Genomic DNA, 18601 nt, shown 5'->3' with positions numbered 1-18601 from the left:
TCTTTTCCAAGATGAAAAGTCCCAGTCTTATTAATCTCTCCTCAAACGGCAGCCGTTCCATACCCCTAATTATTTTTGTTGCCTTTTTCTGAACATTTTCCAATTCCAATATATCTTTTTTGAGATGGGGCGACCACATCTGCATGCAGTATTCAAGATGTGGGCGTACCATGGATTTATATAGAAACGATATGATATTTTCTGTCTTATTATCTATCCCAGTGGTTCTCAAAGCCGGTCCGCCACTTGTTCAGGGAAAGCCCCTGGCGGGCCGGACCGGTTTGTTTACCTGCCGCATCCATAGGTTTGGCCGATCGCGGCTCCCACTGGCCGAACCTGCGGACGAGCAGGTAAACAAACTGGTCCGCCCGCCAGGGGCTTTCCCTGAACAAGCAGCGGACTGGCTTTGAGAACCACTGATCTATCCCTTTCTTAATGATTCCCAATATTCTGTTCGCTTTTTTGACTGCTGCTGCACATTGAGTGGATGTTTTCAGAGAACTGTCCACAGTGACTCCAAGATCTCTTTCTTGAGTGGTAACAGCTAATTTAGAACCCATCATTTTATATGTATAGTTGGGATTATGTTTTCCCATGTGCATTACTTTGCATTTATCAACATTGAATTTCATCTGCCATTTTGTTGCCCAGTCACCCAGTTTTGAGAGATCCTTTTGTAACTATTCGCAGTCTGCCTAGGACTTACCTGTTCTGAGTATTGTATCATCCTCAAATTTTGCCACCTCACTGTTTACCCCTTTTTTCAGACCATTTATGAATATGTATAGTAGGACTGGTCCCAGTACAGACCCTTGGGGAACACCACCATTTACCTCTCTCCATTCTGAAAACTGACCATTTATTCCTACCCTTTGTTTCCTATCTTTTAACCAGTTACCAGTCCAGGAGAGGACCTTCCCTCTTGTGCCATGACTGCTTACTTTGCTTAAGAGCCTTTGGTGACGGAGCTTGTCAAAGGCTTTTTGAAAATCTAAATACAGTATATCCACTGGATTCCCCCTTGTCCACATGCTTGTTGACTTCCTCAGAGAATTCTAGTAGAATGGTGAGGCATGATTTCCCTTTACAGAAACCATGTTGACTATTCCCCAACAAATTATGTTCATCTATGTGTCTGATAGTTTTGTTCTTTACTATAGTTTCAACCAGTTTGCCTGGTACTGAAGTCAGGTTTACCAGCCTGGAATTGCTGGGGTCACCTCTGGAGCCCTTTTTAAAAATTGGTGTCACATTAGCTATTCTCCAGTCATTTGGAACAGAAGCTGATTTAAATGTTAGGTACAGTTAGTAGTCCTTCAGTTTCACATTTGAGTTCCTTCAGAACTCTTGAGTGAATACCATCTGGTCCTGGTGACTTATTACTGTTTAGTTTATCAATTTGTTCCAAAACCTCCTCGAATGGCACCTCGACCTGGGACAGTGCCTCAGATTTGTCACCTAAAAAGAATGCCTCGGGTTTGGGAATCTCCCTCACATCCTCAACCATGAAGACTGATGCAAAGAATTCATTTAGTTTCTCTGCAATGGCCTTATCGTCCTTGAGTGCTCCTTTAGCATCTTGATCGTCCAGTGGCCCCACTGGTTGTTTAGCAGGCTTCCTGCTTCTGATGTACTTAAAAAACATTTTGCTCTTACTTTTTGAGTCTTTGGCTAGCTGTTCTTCAAATTCTTTTTTGGCCTTCCTAATTATATTTTTACACTTCATTTGCCAGAGTTTATGCTCCTTTCTATTTTCCTCACTAGGATTTAACTTCTACTTTTTAAAGGATGCCTTTTTGTCTCACTGCTTCTTTTACTTTGTTGTTTAGCCATGGTGGCTCTTTTTTGATTCTCTTACTATGTTTTTTAATTTGGGATATGCATTTAAGTTGAGCCTCTATTATGGTGTCTTTAAAAAGTTTCCATGCAGCTTGCAGGGATTTTACTTTTGGTGCTGTGCATCTTAATTTCTGTTTAACTAACCTCCTCATTTTTGTGTAGTTCCCCTTTCTGAAATTAAATGCTACAGTGTTGGGCTACTGCGGTGTTTTCCCTGCCACAGGGATGTTAAATTTAATTATATTATGGTCATTATTACCAAGTGATCCAGCTATATTCACCTCTTGGACCTGATCCTGCGCTCCACTTAGGACACATCAAGAATTGCCTCTCCTCTTGTGGGTTCCAGGACTAGCTGCTCCAAGAAGCAGTCATTTAAGATGTCAAGATACTTTATCTCTGCATCCTGTCCTGAGGTGATATGTACCCAGTCAATATGAGGATAGTTGAAATCCCCCATTATTATTGAGTTTTTTATTTTAATAGCCTCTCTAATCTCCTTGACCATTTCACAGTCACTATCACCATCCTGGTCACGTGGTCAGTAATATATCTCTACTTCTATCTTCTTATTATTCGAGCATGGAATTGCTATCCATAGAGATTCTGTGGTACAGTTTGGTTCATTTAAGATTTTACTTCATTTGACTCTGTGCTTTCTTTCACATGTAGTGCCACTCTCCCACCAGCACGACCTGTTCTGTCCTTCCGATATATATTGTACCCTGTTATTATTGTGTCCCATTGATTATCCTCATTCCATCAAGTTTCTGTGATGCCTATTATATCAATAATCCTCATTTAATACGAGGCACTCTAGTTCACCCATCTTATTATTTATTTAGATTTCTAGCTTTGGTATATAAGCACTTTAAAAACTTGTTACTTTTTAGCTGTCTCCCATTACATGATGTAATTGAATGAGACTTTTTTTCATTTGACTGTTTCTCATCAAACCATACCTGTATTTTATCTTCCATACTCTCCTGCTTACTAAGATGTAGGGAATCTCCATTAGTAGATCCTCCCCTAAGGGATGTCTCTGTCCGAACCACGTGCTTCTCTGTACCTGTTGGCTTTCCCTCAGCCCTTAGTTTAAAAACTATAAAATGTGCTAATGCATCATGGGGAAAAATTGCCACTAAAAGAGCCAGTCAGTTATTCTCTGAAACATAGCATCTTTATAAAATAGATAGCAGTGTGTCTTCAAATATACTTTTAAAATCAGGCTTTTAGTTTTTGTATACTCACTTTTGTTATTCTGATAATAATCTACAAAAAATATTTCCAGTAACACCAGTTTTAGCATCTTCTCTACAGCATTTTTGACTTTGCCAAAATGCTCTAATGTAGACCATTCTACCGCAGATGTAACCTCCAAGCACTTGGGTAGGTGCCATGTGTCTACACTCACAACTTCTTCCAAGTGTGCACTGACATTCATACCACTGTTATTTCACTTACTCTGAGCAAAGATAAACACAGTTGCATCCTCCACTGTGTCCCTCTGCACCACTGTAATGCCAGCATGGCCAGAACATGCCAGTTGCAATAGTGCAGTTGGTCCTCCCAGTGCTACTCCACAATGTTCTTGCCCACAGCCATTTTCTCCTCCTCCTTGTTTTTAAAGGCACAGAGTCCTAATACAAGCAAAACTTCATGTTAGGTTTTTTCCTTTGGCTTTTCAACAGTGTATTATCTGCATAATAAAGCCTTTGTATAATTGAAACATGTTAGAACTCCAACAATAAACTTTTCAAAGGGGAAGTGGTTATGCCTCATGGGGAGCCTAGCGGGATCTCTTCTATCACAGCAAGGCTTACACCGCTCCCCTCACAACATCTTAGTGGAGATACAAAAGAGAAGGAGATGGTTAACCCAACAATAATAACTAGGGCCCTACCAAATGCACGGTACATTTTGGTCAATTTCATGGTGATAGGATTTTTAAAATAGTAAATTTCATGATTTCAGCTATTTAAATTTGAAATTTCATGGTGTTGTAATTGTAGGAGCCCAGCTCTAAAGGCAGAGCTGCCGCCAGCAGTAGCAGTATGGTACTGTCACCCTTACTTCTGCGCTGCTGCCGGCAGAGCTGGGTCCTCAGTCAGCAGCTGCCACACTCTGGCCACCCAGCTCTGAAGGAAGCAGCTCAGAAGTAAGGATGCCATGGTATGGTATTGCCATCCTTACTTCTGGGCTGCTGCTGGCAGGGTGCTGCCTTCAGAGCTGGGCATCTGGCCAACAGCCACTGCTCTCTGAAGGCAGCACAGAAATAAGGGTGGCAATACCCCGAGCCCCCTAAAATAACCTTGTGATCCCCCTGCAACTCCCTTTTGTGTCAGGACCGCCAATTTGAGAAACGCTTGTCTCCCCCGTGAAATCTGTATAGTATAGAGTAAAAGTACACAAAAGACCCCAGATTTAACAGTTCGTGATGCGTTTTTCATGGCCATGAATTTGGTAGGGCCCTAATAATAACTAAAAATCCAAAAAGCAAAACAGCTATGTCACAAAACATGAACTCATGAAAGTAATCACAAAAAAACCCAGTAATAGGAACACAAGCTTCTTGCCTCCTCAAGTGTAACCACTCCAAAAAGGGGATGGCTCACTCTTGCAGAAATCAGGACGCTAGGTCTAAAGTTGATTCATTGTAACACAACATTTGCTCAGGTGACTTGAATTCAGAGAAGAGCTTAAGAAAAAATCCCGAAAACTTCTGTTCTAAAGAACAAATTACAAATCTTGATAGTGAGGAAATGGCAGCATAGAGCACAGGTTGTTAACATATAGAGTAGTTGGCATTCTAGAGATATTAGGGTGGTTTTTTTTAATCTTAGAGGGAACCAATTGACTACACTTTTCTTCTGGCTGTTTAAAATCTTAGATACTTAAATTCCTACCGTTTTTAAGTTTTAAAATCTAGGCTTTTATGTAGTGAATGGATAAATGGTGTATGTTCTTATGCTGTCACTTGTACCAAGATAAGGCATGCCTTGCATGTCTCTTCTGGAAAATAAGATTACACATGTAAATGTAGTAGATTCTATTGCAATAGGTAAATGTGTAGCACTGAGAATGAAACTACTCATATTAAATGTAAGTAGTAAAATACATAGGATGGATAGTTATCCATTATTGTTAATATGTTGATAGCTATAGTACTACAGAGCAGAAGATTGTAAAGAGCTGTAAATGAAGCTGAAGATTTTACCTTTGGTTACTTGCTTTGAGAGGCAGCATAGACTAGTGGACAGAGCACAGAGCTGGGAGTCAAATACTCTTGAATTCTAAACCCAGTTCTACCACTGACTCTGTGGCCTTAGGTTAAGTGATTTCTCCATCTGCCTTTGTGTCCCTGTGAGTAAAGTGGAAATGTCAGTGATTCCTTGCAGGGTTTATATGGTAATTGCTTCGTGCTTTAAAGATGTAATATACTTTCATAAAGTGCTAAATATCATTACAGGTAATTTAGTTCTGGATAATTTTGTATATAAACTTTTTCAATCTGGTAATCCTTTTTAATTTCAGTGTCTATGAAGAATCTGCAGAGAGTCTACATCAGTTATCGGACAAGCTCCCTGCTCCTGGTAATTTCACAGAAAGGCTAGTGTTTATCTTGAAGGTCCCTGTTCTGAGGAGCTTGCAGGCTAAGGACAGACAGACAGAAGTTAAGGGAAGGGGAGCAACAAATGGGGAATTTTTAAATATCAGCTAGTTTCACTCTAGGTGGCATTGCAGAAGTGGATACTTTAGGGACTTAAACATGGACTGGGTATTTGCCTTGTGAATAAGCTCAGGGAGGTTGGACCATGCATGTGGTGGGGGCTGTGTGGAAGAAGTGATGGAGGTAACTGATTGTGAGAAGGCAAATGGAGGTTGAGAACATTGGCAGAGAGGGGGTGGAGGGTAGGTAACATGAAGCCCAATGTGCAAGTGTGAGTAGGGAAGGGGAATTAGAGAGTTTTGAAGCTTACATTTGATTCACTAGCTGATGGGTGGCGGGAGTGGGTGTGGAGTGTTAGTGGAGAGATCCAAAGGAGAGTGATGATCAAATCAACAGGCAAGGAAAATGACTGGACTGAAGTGAGCGATGTGTGGTTTTTTTGGGAGGTCAGAGTGGAGGATGTTGCAGTGATCAAGGCAGGATATAGAGGGTCTGAATGGCGGATTTCACTGTGAGGGATGGAAAGAAAAGTACACACCTTGGAGAGGTTGAGGAGGATGAAACCAGACACAGCCTGGCAAGGGAGAAGGGGGAGTCAAAAATAATCTGTGTCATTGACTCGAGTCACAGGGCTGGAGTTGTTGGTGGCTGGAGTTGTTGATGGTGGTAGAGAAGGGAGGGAAGTAGAGACTGTTTGGGAGAGAAGATAATGCGTTTTGGTTTTCCTGTGGAGCATAAGCTGGTGACAAGACATCCAAGAGGAGATGCTAAAGAGACAGGCTGAAATTCCAATAGCAGTGTTTCAAATCTTGTTCCTACATTTCTTGATTCTGTCCCTTTAACATATCTGATCTCCATCAGCAGTAAAACCTATCTTCTGTAGAATATTTTATAAATTTGGCTTACTCTTTAAAATGAGATGAATGCAATTAATGTACACCATGTGTGTTCTATTTACAGGAAGAGCCATGGTTGATGTAATACTACAGTCTTCTGAAAGAGATGCCCCCAAGTTGAAAGACTGCTTACCTGCTATTGGTGCCCTGAAACATCTGAGAGAATGGCATTCTGCAAAAATCACTATAGCAACAAATGACTATAAAGGGTACGATTTTTTTAGTTGTTCAAGCAGGTTCGTTATTTGTTTTGCGTCAACATACGCTACTGCTTTTAAATAAAGCTCATGCAGTGTCTTCGTTCTTGACAGGTATTCTTTAGGAAAGTACGGATTTCTCTCTCCTCGTTATTTAAGAGGAGGAGCTATCCAGACAATTCTGTTGCTGTAAATACATGCTTTCAGCAAAGGGGCCGACAGAAATACAAGCATTTAAAAGGCCTCTTAATATCTAGGGCAGTGGTCTCCAAAGTGGGGTGCGCGAGAGCCCCCGTGGGGGTGCGCGGCAGGAGGAGCCCCCCCAAAGCAGCGCTGACCTTCGGCGGCACGCTGGCGGCAGCTTTTTCTTTTTTTTGCTTCCCCAGAGCTGGCCCTGGGGGTGCGCGATCCAAAAAGTTTGGATACCCCTGGTCTAGGGCACATTATATAAATATATTTTATCTCATTTTACTCAACTTTCCCTCATATATCTAGTTTTCCCTGATATCCTGGCTTCATTTTACATAACCTATTGTATAAAGTTAATATGTTACAACACGCAATTATTATTGATTAACTTTGAATCTGGGTTTGTAATTTTTATAAAATGGGAATTGTCAAGGTTCCTTCCCCACTCTGAATTCTAGGGTACAGATGTGGGGACCTGCATGAAAGACCCCCTAAGCTTATTCTTACCAGCTTAGGTTAAAAGCTTCCCCAAGGTACAAACTGTTATACCTTTTGTCCTTGAACCTTTATGCTGCCACCACCAAAGTGTCTAACAAAAATAACAGGGTAAGTGCCCACTTGGAAACGTCTCTCCTCCGCCCCCCCCCCCATATCCCCCCAAGCACTACACCCCATTTCCTGGGGAAGGCTTGATAAAAATCCTCACCAATTTGCATAGGTGAATACAGACCCAAACCCTTGGATCTTAAGAACAATGAAAAGCAATCAGGTTCTTAGAAGAAGAATTTTAATTGAAGAAAAAGTAAAAGAATCACCTCTGTAAAATCAGGATGGTAAATACCTTACAGGGTAATCAGATTCAAAACATAAAGAATCCCTCTAGGCAAAACCTTAAGTTACAAAAAGACACAAAAACAGGAATATCCATTCCATTCAGCACAACTTATTTGATCAGCCATTTAAACAAAACAGAATCTAATGCATATCTAACTAGATTGGTTACTAACTCTTTACAGGAGTTCTGACCTGCGTTCCTGCTCTTGTCCTGGCAAAAGCATCGCACACGCAGACAGACCCTTTGTTCTCCCCCCCTCCAGCTTTGAAAGTATCTTATCTCCTCATTGGTCATTCTGGTCAGGTGCCAGTGAGGTTATCTTAGCTTCTTAACCCTTTACAGGTGAAAGGGTTTTTCCTCTGGCCAGGAGGGATTTAAAGGTGTTTACCCTTCCCTTTATATTTACGACAGGAATCAAGTTGCTATTTTTGCCTTTTGAAGTTAAGACTATTGACCTGAATATTTTTAATTACACCCAAGTTTGTTGATTGCCTATTACCTTCCCACCTAGTCAGCTCAGTGTAAAATATAGAATGACTTTGGATATGTTTTATTTTTAACCACAAGTCACTTCAGCTGCTTTTTTCCCCATGAAGAGAATTGGGAACTAGAGCAGGGGTGCCTAACCTTTGGGTCCAATAGGTAGGCACAGTCATCCATAGTCTTGCTGTCATTTGCCATAACCATGTACTTTCTTTCAAATCCAAGCCTGGCATTTGGGACAGAGGGTTAATCCCATAATATGTTACCTTGCTTGAGACCTGGTCAACAGAATTGTGATAAAACAAGGAAACTAAATGCGTAGTCCTGAAATAAACACCTATAGCTAGAGAAAATATTTACTTGTCGTAAGACACCTGCTAATACACAAAGAGGGAGATGAAAAACTATCATGATCAATTTATCACAATGGAAAATTCCTTCCTAGTTTCAAGTATGGCAGTCAACACTTCCCTGTGCAACCTGCTGTGGATCAAGTAGGCTTAGCTCCGTGCTGTGCTGAATATCCCTTATCCATAATGAGGCAACCTGGTCCTGCTCTTTCAACATGTAAACCCACACAAACGATGAACAAGGGTAGGGAGATCTTCTAGTTGGCAAGAGAAGCCAATGTCTTCCCTTTCCATACATGCCTCCTTATTCCCCTTCGTACACAGAGATGGCCAATAGTAGGACGTGCAGACCACAAGACTGCTAATTACAGGCCGACTCATTTTGCCAAGCCAGTCATTGCTTGATACAGGCCAGTGCATCCTACTGTCATCTTGGTGGAGCACGGAAACACCTTCCCCTGCAGAAGGAGGAGCCAGCATTTCTGTAAAAGTTTGTACTTTTCAGAGTACAAAGTTATACATATTTCTCTGTGTTTACATATTTTCAGAAGTCTGTGTTTAGTGCTAACGTTTAGTAGATACATTGGATTAAACCACATAGCATGTTAATCTGTAAAACTAGATGAAATATGAGATTCATTCTTTTTTCTTTACATTTACAGTGGCTGGCAAAAAATTGCAGACTATCTATCAGCAGATGTTGTGGCTTCAGATAATCTAATAAATATTATTGATTCAAAAGAGCTGTGGAGAGGAGAGATTCAGATATGGGAAAGAAAGGTAAATTAATTTTTTCTAGTTTTGGTTAACTTTGTTTTGGTTCACTGTGTACACATGCTGTATGAAATTGTTATGGGATATATACTGTATTATAAATTCTTAAACTTCCTGCTTTTGAATTTTTTAACAATCTAATTATATAGGAACAATTTTTAATCATTAAGACTTTTTTTCTAAACAGAGACAGTACAAGCTGATTTTTTTTTTTGTAATTCAGTATATCTAAACTGTGGAGTTTCATGATTCAGGGGCCTAACTTTAGGTACCATTCTTTTTACCCTCTTTACCTTAGGTTTGTGTGTGTGTGTTTCTAAGCCAAATCTTTTGTTGTTCATGACAAGCCATTATCCTCTTTCTGTGCTATTTTGTAGTACTCAGATGAAAACCCACATCTAGCACAAAAGCAGCAACCATTCAACTGTAGAAGACTCTGCTTGTCTTAATCTTGAGTACATTGCCTGGTGACCCAACCCTAATATTATTCGTACTTAGTTGTTTGTTGAAATCTGTTGGGCCATATCCTTTTAAAGTAATTGTGTATTTAATTGACTGAAGAAAAATGGGTTTATTAAAATAATGCTTTGCTTTATGTAAACTTTATTTAATTCTTCATCCGCTAGTTGCACCAAATGCTTGATATGCAAGAACATGAGCATTTTTCTAACCTAATTCATCCCATTAATGTCAGGCTTTGTATCTGCCTTTTTAAAATATTCTATCTATTTTCTTTAGTTTGGATTTGAAGTTAGGTTTCCAAAATTTTGCATAAAGGGTGTCTCGGCCAAACCATTCAGCACATCACATTTAAATACTTGCTTTGCTGCCAAGAAAACAGCACAATCAAAGACTACTAATATTTTGCCAGAGGTAAGGCCTGTGTTTGATCTTTCTTTGAACTACAGTAGTTCACTTTTTTTACCTTCCTGAGGAAATTAATAATGAGGGAAGCGGTAGTCAGGATTCAAAAACAAATATAAAAGTACTGACTCTATAATGTACAGCTCTTAAGGCTTATCTTGTTCATATTTTTGTCTGGATAGTATCTGTAATATTTGATCTAATTACATGTCTAAAATGTGACACTACGTTCCCAAAGTAGAAATGAAAAATGGTTCTGATTTCTTAGCTTTCAAAAAATTTAATGTTAAATACTACTGTAGCATGTTGGAAGCATATATTCATTTATTTACTTGTACAAATACACTTTATTAAACACTTTTTTCTGAAAATTGCTTGTACCATTTTTACCCAGTGGAAATTGGTCATCTTTTAAAGTTTAAAAATCGAAATCCATTTATTGGTGGAAACTACTTAATATAAAACCCCTTTAATGTAACCACATATATGAATTTTAATAGTTTTTTACAGTTAAAGCTTCTAAATATATTTTGTCCTTAATTGTATGGTCTTGGATGATTTGTATTTGTAGTATCTGAGGGAAGATGGGCTCAGAAGGAGCCCTGCACATATTATTTCATATGTATATTCTAAGGAATCTATTGGAAGAATTGTTTTAGGCACATTTCATAAGTTTGCCCTTTTAAGATGTTTAATTATGTTTTAATTTGACTATATTGCAAAACCTTCCTCTATTTCTCACTCCCACCTCCCTGCTTCAGATGTGTTCCTAAATAAGGACCCAGTTCAGCAAAGCACTTAAAGCAAATGATTAAGTCCCACTGAAATAATATCTAAAATATAAAAATTACAAATTCTGAATTTAATTTCTTTTCAGGTTTTTCATTATTATGGTCCTGTGTTAGAATTCATGCGGCTGGTGGTGCTCTCAGATCTGCCATCCTATTTTGTATCAGATCTTGAATTTGAGCTGTATCCTTTTGTTTCAAAGCTCATCTTTTCCCCCCAGATGTTTGCAAAGTGGGGGAAGAGGACGGGGGCTGTGGTGGGCTACCTTAATTTGCTACACTTATGATGTATATTTAGTTATGCCAAAGGTGCCTAGATTATATAGACAGGCACCTTTTAGCGCTTCTATAAAATGAAATAAAATAAAGATGCATATTAATATTATAAAACTATTTTTCTGATTATATTACCAATTACATCAAGTACTGTGTAGTATGTGATGTGAGACTATGGTAATGTTTACCTTTCTATAGCATAGTAACACTTCTCTTGTTATAGAAATCTGTGATTTTAAAAAAAAAAAACTTTCAAAAAATATCTCTGGGTGCATGAAAGTTTTAACATATTTGCAATTTCCTGAGAATGTTTAATAAGATCTAATTATAAATAGGTGATATTAGAACTGGAATGTCTAATGAAAAGTTTTCTCCATATGGAGGATTTCAGATAAAATAAACTGTATTCAAGTGATTCAGTAAATTCAGAGTTAAAATTAAAGCTAAAGCAGATGCAGAATATCTTCATCTCTGAAACACTTTCCTTAAAGACAAAACTTTCAGCTAGTTTAACACATTTTTTTTACAAACAGCATAAAATATATATAAACTTTTCCTGATCGTTTATATTTTAGAGCATGAGTTTGAACTACTTATTGAACCTTGCAGCCCTCATGGTGTGCACCTAATATTTGTAATTCAGTAACTAGGAGGGGGAAAGGAATCTTAAGTACTAAATGCATTCTCATGTGCTAACAAGAATAAGGAAAACATGGACTAAATTTATTATAGTTGTAAAGAGAGGGCTTAAAATAACACCAGGGTAGTCAGAAGTTAAATGTATACATCTTTGGAAGTGTTTTACTTATTTTTAAGACACTATTGATGCAATATATTTAATGCAATGACTAGATGAGGCATGTAAACCAATATATTCTCCATCTTATTCTGCACAGTATTTAAATTCACCTTGTATTGGCAGCTGGTCATTTAAGGGGAGGCCCTTCAGGGTAAAAGAGCTTCTTATCGTGCTTCATTTTATTTTTGCAAGAGTCAAACCATTTATTGTCCAGTGTCTCTATTCTTTCTTAAATTTAATTGCTTATCACTTTAAAAGAAAATGCTCTGGTGTTCAATTTAATATACTGAATTCCTTTTATCTTTAATTCTAAATCTGGACCATTTTTCTTAAACCATCTTCTAAAAATAAGCTTGTTTCTTGGCTAATTGCAAGAGGGACTTCGTTACACATATTAAAGTTATATGGCCAATCAGAAAAAAAAATGGCACTGATGTATGAATCTAGTTTCCCTCATCAGCAAGACCTGAATAGTGCTAATTAGACTGAGCACTTGTGACACTTTTTTTAAACTGAGTTCTCCAAAGCTAGGTAGTTATCTCTGTTTAATATTGTCTCAGGATGTTTTAATACTCCGTCAATTAAAGTACTCCTCAGTGCATTTAGTGATCATACCAGTCTATTGAAGTAGTCCCATATCCATTTAGACTGTACTATATATAAAAAAGAGTGAGAAATTCCTCCCACTCCCAAGCTTTTCGGAATACAGAATTACAAGTATATTAATTTAAAGAGATTTGTCTGTTACATTGGAACTGACATCTGTGGCAGTTCTGCTGTGAACTGGAGGCAGTATTGTAGCTCTAAGGGTATGTCTGCACCGCAAAAAAACAAAATAAAACCCCAAACAAAAAGTAACTATGGCAATGAACAGACTTGGGTTTGCGCTGTGGGGCTAAAAATATCAGCGTAGATGTTTGGACGCGGGCTGGAACCTGGTGAGAGGGAGTGGATCCTAGAATCTGCGCTCTAGTCCAAGTCCGAACATCTGTTTTTGGCTCTGTAGCACGATCCCGAATCAGTTGATCCAGCTCTGAGACTTACTACCACGGGTCTTTTTTTTGCAGTGTAGGCATACCCTTTAATGTTCTGGGTTAATAGACCATAATACTCTATATACATCGTGCGTAGGAATAGGTACATGATTTAAAAGACATTTACCTAATAGAGAAGCCTCCATCCATAGTAGTAATTATCCCTACATATAATAAAAGGAAAAAGATCATGGATTAGTTTGTGATATGCAAATAGCTTGATCAGAGGTAGGCAAAAAGCCATGTCTTTACAGCCTGCTAAAATGAAGTAGGCTCACAGCCATATGAAGTTTGTCATGCTTAGTTTTGTAAGTGGAGGTATAAAGTGCACTAGAAGTAACACACTCGCTTTGATCTAATGCCATGATAAAATTAAACAAATAATCTTAGCTTGCGTAGTTTACCTAACAGGTTGAAACAAAGAGGGCCATGCTGCGATTTGTAGGATGAAGAGGAGAAGGGGATATTTTGCTATGCACTCCTATTTTGTTATAGTGACACTCCACTAATGTTGAGCTTTCTGTGTGAAGAAAAGCCTTAAGTGGTTTTAGTGTATATAGCTTATTTCAGTGTGTAGAGACACATTTACACAAAACTTGTATAAATTAAAGGGAATGGATCGCTAAGGAGCCCTTTGTCTTCTAGCACAGAAGTTAAAATATCCAGACCAGCACTTTCTGCAGTTGATACTGTCAGTCTGTTTCTAAAGCTGCCAATCAAATGCCTTTCAGAACTAAGAGGTGGTGATTTTATCCTGCAGAAGGATATTCCATGTACCGTGAAATCAGTAAACTTAAAATCAGAGAAATTGAGGAAGAGGAAGAGAATGCAAGAAGCAATATAATTGGGCCTCTCATTAAAGCCCCCAAGAAAGTACAAATATGACTGTAGTCAGAACACAAATACCCATCTTAAACTGAACCCATTCGTTATAATGAACAGCTTTCTCCGAAGGACCCACCAGGAACCATTCACTCACGTATGTTGAGCACACCAGAAAGGAAGAACATAAAAATACAAATCTAATCTCTTATCGAGGTCTGCGGGATATATTATTATACAGTTTAACCACTTTTCTTTAAGACCCCAGGAGTAAAGGTCTGTCAGCACCTCAAAGGATTGGATCCTAAATGATTATCCCAAAACTATCACCTGCTGTTTTGGTGGTTGAGTGCAGAGTGAAAGATGGATCTCAGATTTTGTTCGACAGAACAACAACAACAAAAAATTAAAGAAAGAAACACAAGAAGGCAACTCACCATCCAGGTGGTATGAGTGCTGCTGGTGCCTGGAGTGCCTCAGTTATGACGATATATCTGTTGCTCTGTAGAAGTTATCAGAAATTCAGGCTTCAGCAGTAACATTTGATACCAGCTGATTAAAATCTTGATATATATAAAAATAATTAACTATCATAATGGGTAGAGGTTCAATAAAGTATATAAAAAAAATTGCTCCTACACGGTTACTTGACAGCTTTCAATAAATATGCTGTATATCATAACATATATTTACAAAATGCCTGAGTTAGTATATTACCCCATCTGATAAAGAGAATTTATTCATTCTAATGCTTTGACAATAATGAGGACGGTGGTGGTTTAGTTTGTATTTAGGTGGATTGAAATGTTTCTTTGCATAGAATATGACAATAAAATGATTTATAAAATAGCAACAGGTAAAACCATTTGAAGATATGGCTCCTTAAACTTTTCTATACAGGAACTTGGCAAGAAACAGTATCAATGAAAAGTCTACACTGCTTTTGGACCAGATTTCTTCTCTCTGTGAAAAGGTATATTTTTTTTATCAACTTTGCAGCAATTTTTTTTCAAAATTATTTGTGCATAATCTATTTCTGTGTACTTTTAATTTAACACCTAATCTCCATGGAGCCTCCTCCAAAATTTTCTTCTAGGGCCAAAATCTGCCTTTAGATGTGTGTGCTTTATAGTTTCCAAGAACAGAACTCCGATGCCCATTAAATTGTGAACTTCAGCTAAGTTTTGACCTCATAACACATCTTGATACTCACTCTGAATCCCACTCATCCTCACTCCAATAGCTGTCCTTGTCTGCTCATTTTCATAATTCAGTTTAACCCTTTAACAAAAATTACTGACCCACCCTCTTTGGTTATTTTCTGCTCCCACAAATCTTTTTTAAGCCCCTTTACAACAAGAGCCTCCCCTTCTTTCCCCTGCTGACCTTCATAAACACAAACAGCAGAGTACTCTGAGTAATTTTTTATGTTCTGCGGGGCAGTATGTTGCATAGACGCTATACTGTTGGGCCAGCCATATCTGCAGTGTATTTGCCATATTCATAGATTTTAAGGCCACAAGGGACCATTAGTTCACCTATTCTGACCTCCTTTACGTCACAGGCCATTACATTTCACTAGTTACCTATATGTGGAGCACAGTTCATACAAGCTGATGTAGCGCGTCTAGTGTAGACCTGCCCAAAGTCACTGATTTCCTCGCAGTGTTGGACATTCTTGCCTCCTAGGGGAATAGGAATAAAAACTGGTGATAGCCTTATCCCTCCATTTCTCATGTTGAATGTTGGTGGTTAGAAATTTCCTCAACAGTGCATTCTAAATGCTGTTGGACAAGCCACTGTATTATCTTACCTCTTATTTCTCTAATGCAGAAAACAAGAAGGCATAGTGCATCATTTATTTTGCAGTCCTAGGCTGATGGAGACATTTTTATATTTTGCAGATCGTGATGGCAAAAAAAGCCGATATATTTTGAAAAACTGAGAACATTCTATAGTTTTCATAGGACAGTGCTTTTTATCTCTTTGTTCAGATACAATAGTTCTTGCTTGTTCTTGGTACCATACCTATGAATAATTATGCAGTAATGTGCATTTGAAAATGCTGTTTGCCTGAATTTTTAAGGCAATGTAGGTATGTTTACACAGTGTTTCTGATGTTTTTAAAAGTAATCTACAGTAATCAGAACATTGGCTGCAGTGGGCAAATTGATATAATTATAGCAAGTTACTCATGTTACAGTGTGGAGTTGTGGTTCCATTATAAAACCCTATTTTTAAGTGTGTACAGTGTAGATGTTGAAAACTGGCTCTGGTGTTCAGCTTGATATTTAGGATTTCTGCTAAGGAATGTATTTTCCTCAAACCCCTTCTTCATTTTCTATGACTGAACAGCTTAGTTGTTTTAAAAGTATACCTGTTCCAAAAAAACAAACAAACCACAAGGTTTTTGGCATTGGTATAACTCAGATAATTATGATGTGTAAAAATGGTATTTAGCAGACATGTCAATTATGTATAGTAACTTTAGTTTTTCTTCATAATTTTAAAAAAAGCTTTTAGAACGTTTTATGCATACTTATTATGATAAAGTAGAGATGCTCTGACAATTGTGTGTAATTATCTGTACTAGTAGATTGAAAATGTTCTAAAAGTTTTATATTCAGTCTATTAGATACAGTACAATGCATATTTTAAAGAAGTACATCAGAAACTTGCTGAAAAATGTATTTTTCCTGATTCCACAGCCTGAATGCTCAAGTAAATAAGTATAGTTACTTCTGTCGTTCTCCTTATTACTAATATTTATTGTCCTGAGAGAGAAATATTGGCAGAAGCAACATCCAATATCTGAACTTATTGGAAAACAGAAAATATAAAAAAGATACGTCCTCTCTTGAGAGTGGAGAGTAGCCCACTGTGGCTATTTATTGGAGTACACAATTAATTTCAGATTTTATTATTATATGGAGATATTGTTAGCCTTACCGGATTTAGGTTGAGTTGAGATTTGCAATTATAATGTGAATTAAATCTCTGTATCAGGTATGAAACAGAAAATACAGTATATGTGAATCCAGCAATACTCCATTTCTTAACTTTCCCTTGATTTTAAAAAGATAACTTTTCACAGTTGGGAATGCTGCTTCTGCTTAACTCAACTCAGCATGATACCAATAGAGACAAGCCCTGTTTGACAGTGAACAAAAAAGGGAAGGAGTGTCTTTAATAGAAATGTACTTTAATGAGCCTCTAACCAATAGCTAAAGAAGAGGAAACCTTGAGCAGGTATAATCTAATCAGCTCATGCTACACGGTTTCAGCCAGTCACCAGCATGGATTAGGAGGGAATCCATCCCCTTCCACTCTCCCCCGTGTATTTTGGAACAGTTTTTTAAATCTCCTTCCTCTGAAGCATCAGGGATGATCACATCTGGAGATGGTACACTGGGCGAGATGGGCCAGGGCTCTGAGGTGTTGCTGAACATTTGAGCATTCCCCCTCTCAGGTGCTTGGTTGGCCAGTTCTTGCTCAGGGTCTAACTGATTGCCAGAGCGGGAGTTGGGAAGGAATTTTTCTCCAGGTCAGATTGGCTGTGACCTTGGTTGGGGTTTTTTTGCCTTCCTCTGTAGCTTGTGGGTGCGAGTCACTTGCCAGGTTTATCTAGGTATATCTCACATAATCATATCCCTTCCATTTTGGGGGCATCAAGATTGGTTTACCTCAGTGCCCTCTATTCTCTGCCTGTGGCACATAATAGCCTAGTCTCATGTGGGTCTCATTTACTTTGGTCTCATTTCCATTGTTGGGCTTAATGTGTGCGGGGTGGTGGCGGCCTGTGATGTTCAAAGAGGTCAGCCTAGATGTTCTAGAGGTCCTTCCTGGCTTTGAAATCTATGACTATAGGAGTAATATTGAGAGCACTATATTTGCTCTTTCTACAGGTAGGAGCCTTATTTGTTTTGCCTTGCAATGTAAGCAACATGTTGATTCCATCTCCTAGCCAGCTGAGTACAAAAAAATGGAAGGAATATATGGCCAAAAAACCAAAGGACATAACCAGTAAGTAATATATGTGTAGGGGTATTGTGTTTGTGTGCATCAGGAGTATATAATATAAGTAGGCTTGGCAGAATTTGATTTTTATTTTGTTATTATTTCAACAGATAATATCAATGTTTGTTTTTAAGCATTTTTTTCTGTTTTTTGTTGATTTAAATTTTCATAGTTGCAGGAAATTGCTGGGGAGGTCAGACAATAATTCTTAATGACAGTAGATATTGAGATTCAAAAAATTATAGCTTTATAACCATTAAAACACAAATTGTCAACATTGCATATCAAAATATACAAAGTAAATATTATTAAATTAAACTCCAAGTTCTCAAGCAGCATTTTTCTTTCTTTGCCTATCTGTAAATTTTGATTGTTATTGATTGAAATAGTTTTTTGTGTGTGTGGTAAAAATGGCATTTACCAATAAAAATCTAATCCTTTCAAGCCTAAATATAAAGTTTTTATTAGCACGAATATAGAATAGTTGCATTACTTCGAAATGGAGCTGCACTGGGGCTAGCAACAGTGACAGAATCTCCATAACATACAAAAGGCCTTAGCTATTATAAATTCAACTGTGCAATATTCAGAGCAGAGAAAAATTAAAAATAACCTGTGCAAGTTTTGTGGTAGGTCCAGCCAGCCCTGGGATCAGGGGAATGTAAATGTGGCTTAAAGGTACCATTGTGTGCTAGTCTTTAGGAGTTGGATCCTCAGCTGAATCTGACGTCTCTCCTTTCCTTTTTATTTTAAAAAGATGAAAGCCTC

General features: G+C 38.1%; 1 protein-coding gene across 2 annotated transcripts in view; it reads left to right on the top strand.

The window, feature by feature from the left end:
- MTBP (MDM2 binding protein) overlaps positions 1-18601 on the top strand; it is a 59287-nt gene that overhangs the window by 7147 nt on the left and 33539 nt on the right. For both annotated transcript variants that reach the window (XM_074943901.1, XM_074943900.1), the window contains exons 5-11: positions 5374-5432; positions 6470-6614; positions 9122-9239; positions 9972-10106; positions 10975-11069; positions 14717-14789; positions 17722-17839. In XM_074943901.1, coding sequence (XP_074800002.1) covers positions 5374-5432; positions 6470-6614; positions 9122-9239; positions 9972-10106; positions 10975-11069; positions 14717-14789; positions 17722-17839 — 743 coding nt within the window. The remainder of the gene's footprint in view (positions 1-5373; positions 5433-6469; positions 6615-9121; positions 9240-9971; positions 10107-10974; positions 11070-14716; positions 14790-17721; positions 17840-18601) is intronic.

This window comes from Natator depressus, chromosome 2 (assembly GCF_965152275.1).
Source record: "Natator depressus isolate rNatDep1 chromosome 2, rNatDep2.hap1, whole genome shotgun sequence".
NCBI lineage: Eukaryota > Metazoa > Chordata > Testudines > Cheloniidae > Natator > Natator depressus.
Note: the sequence above shows the minus strand (reverse complement) of the source record. Positions and strands in the feature narration are given on the sequence as shown.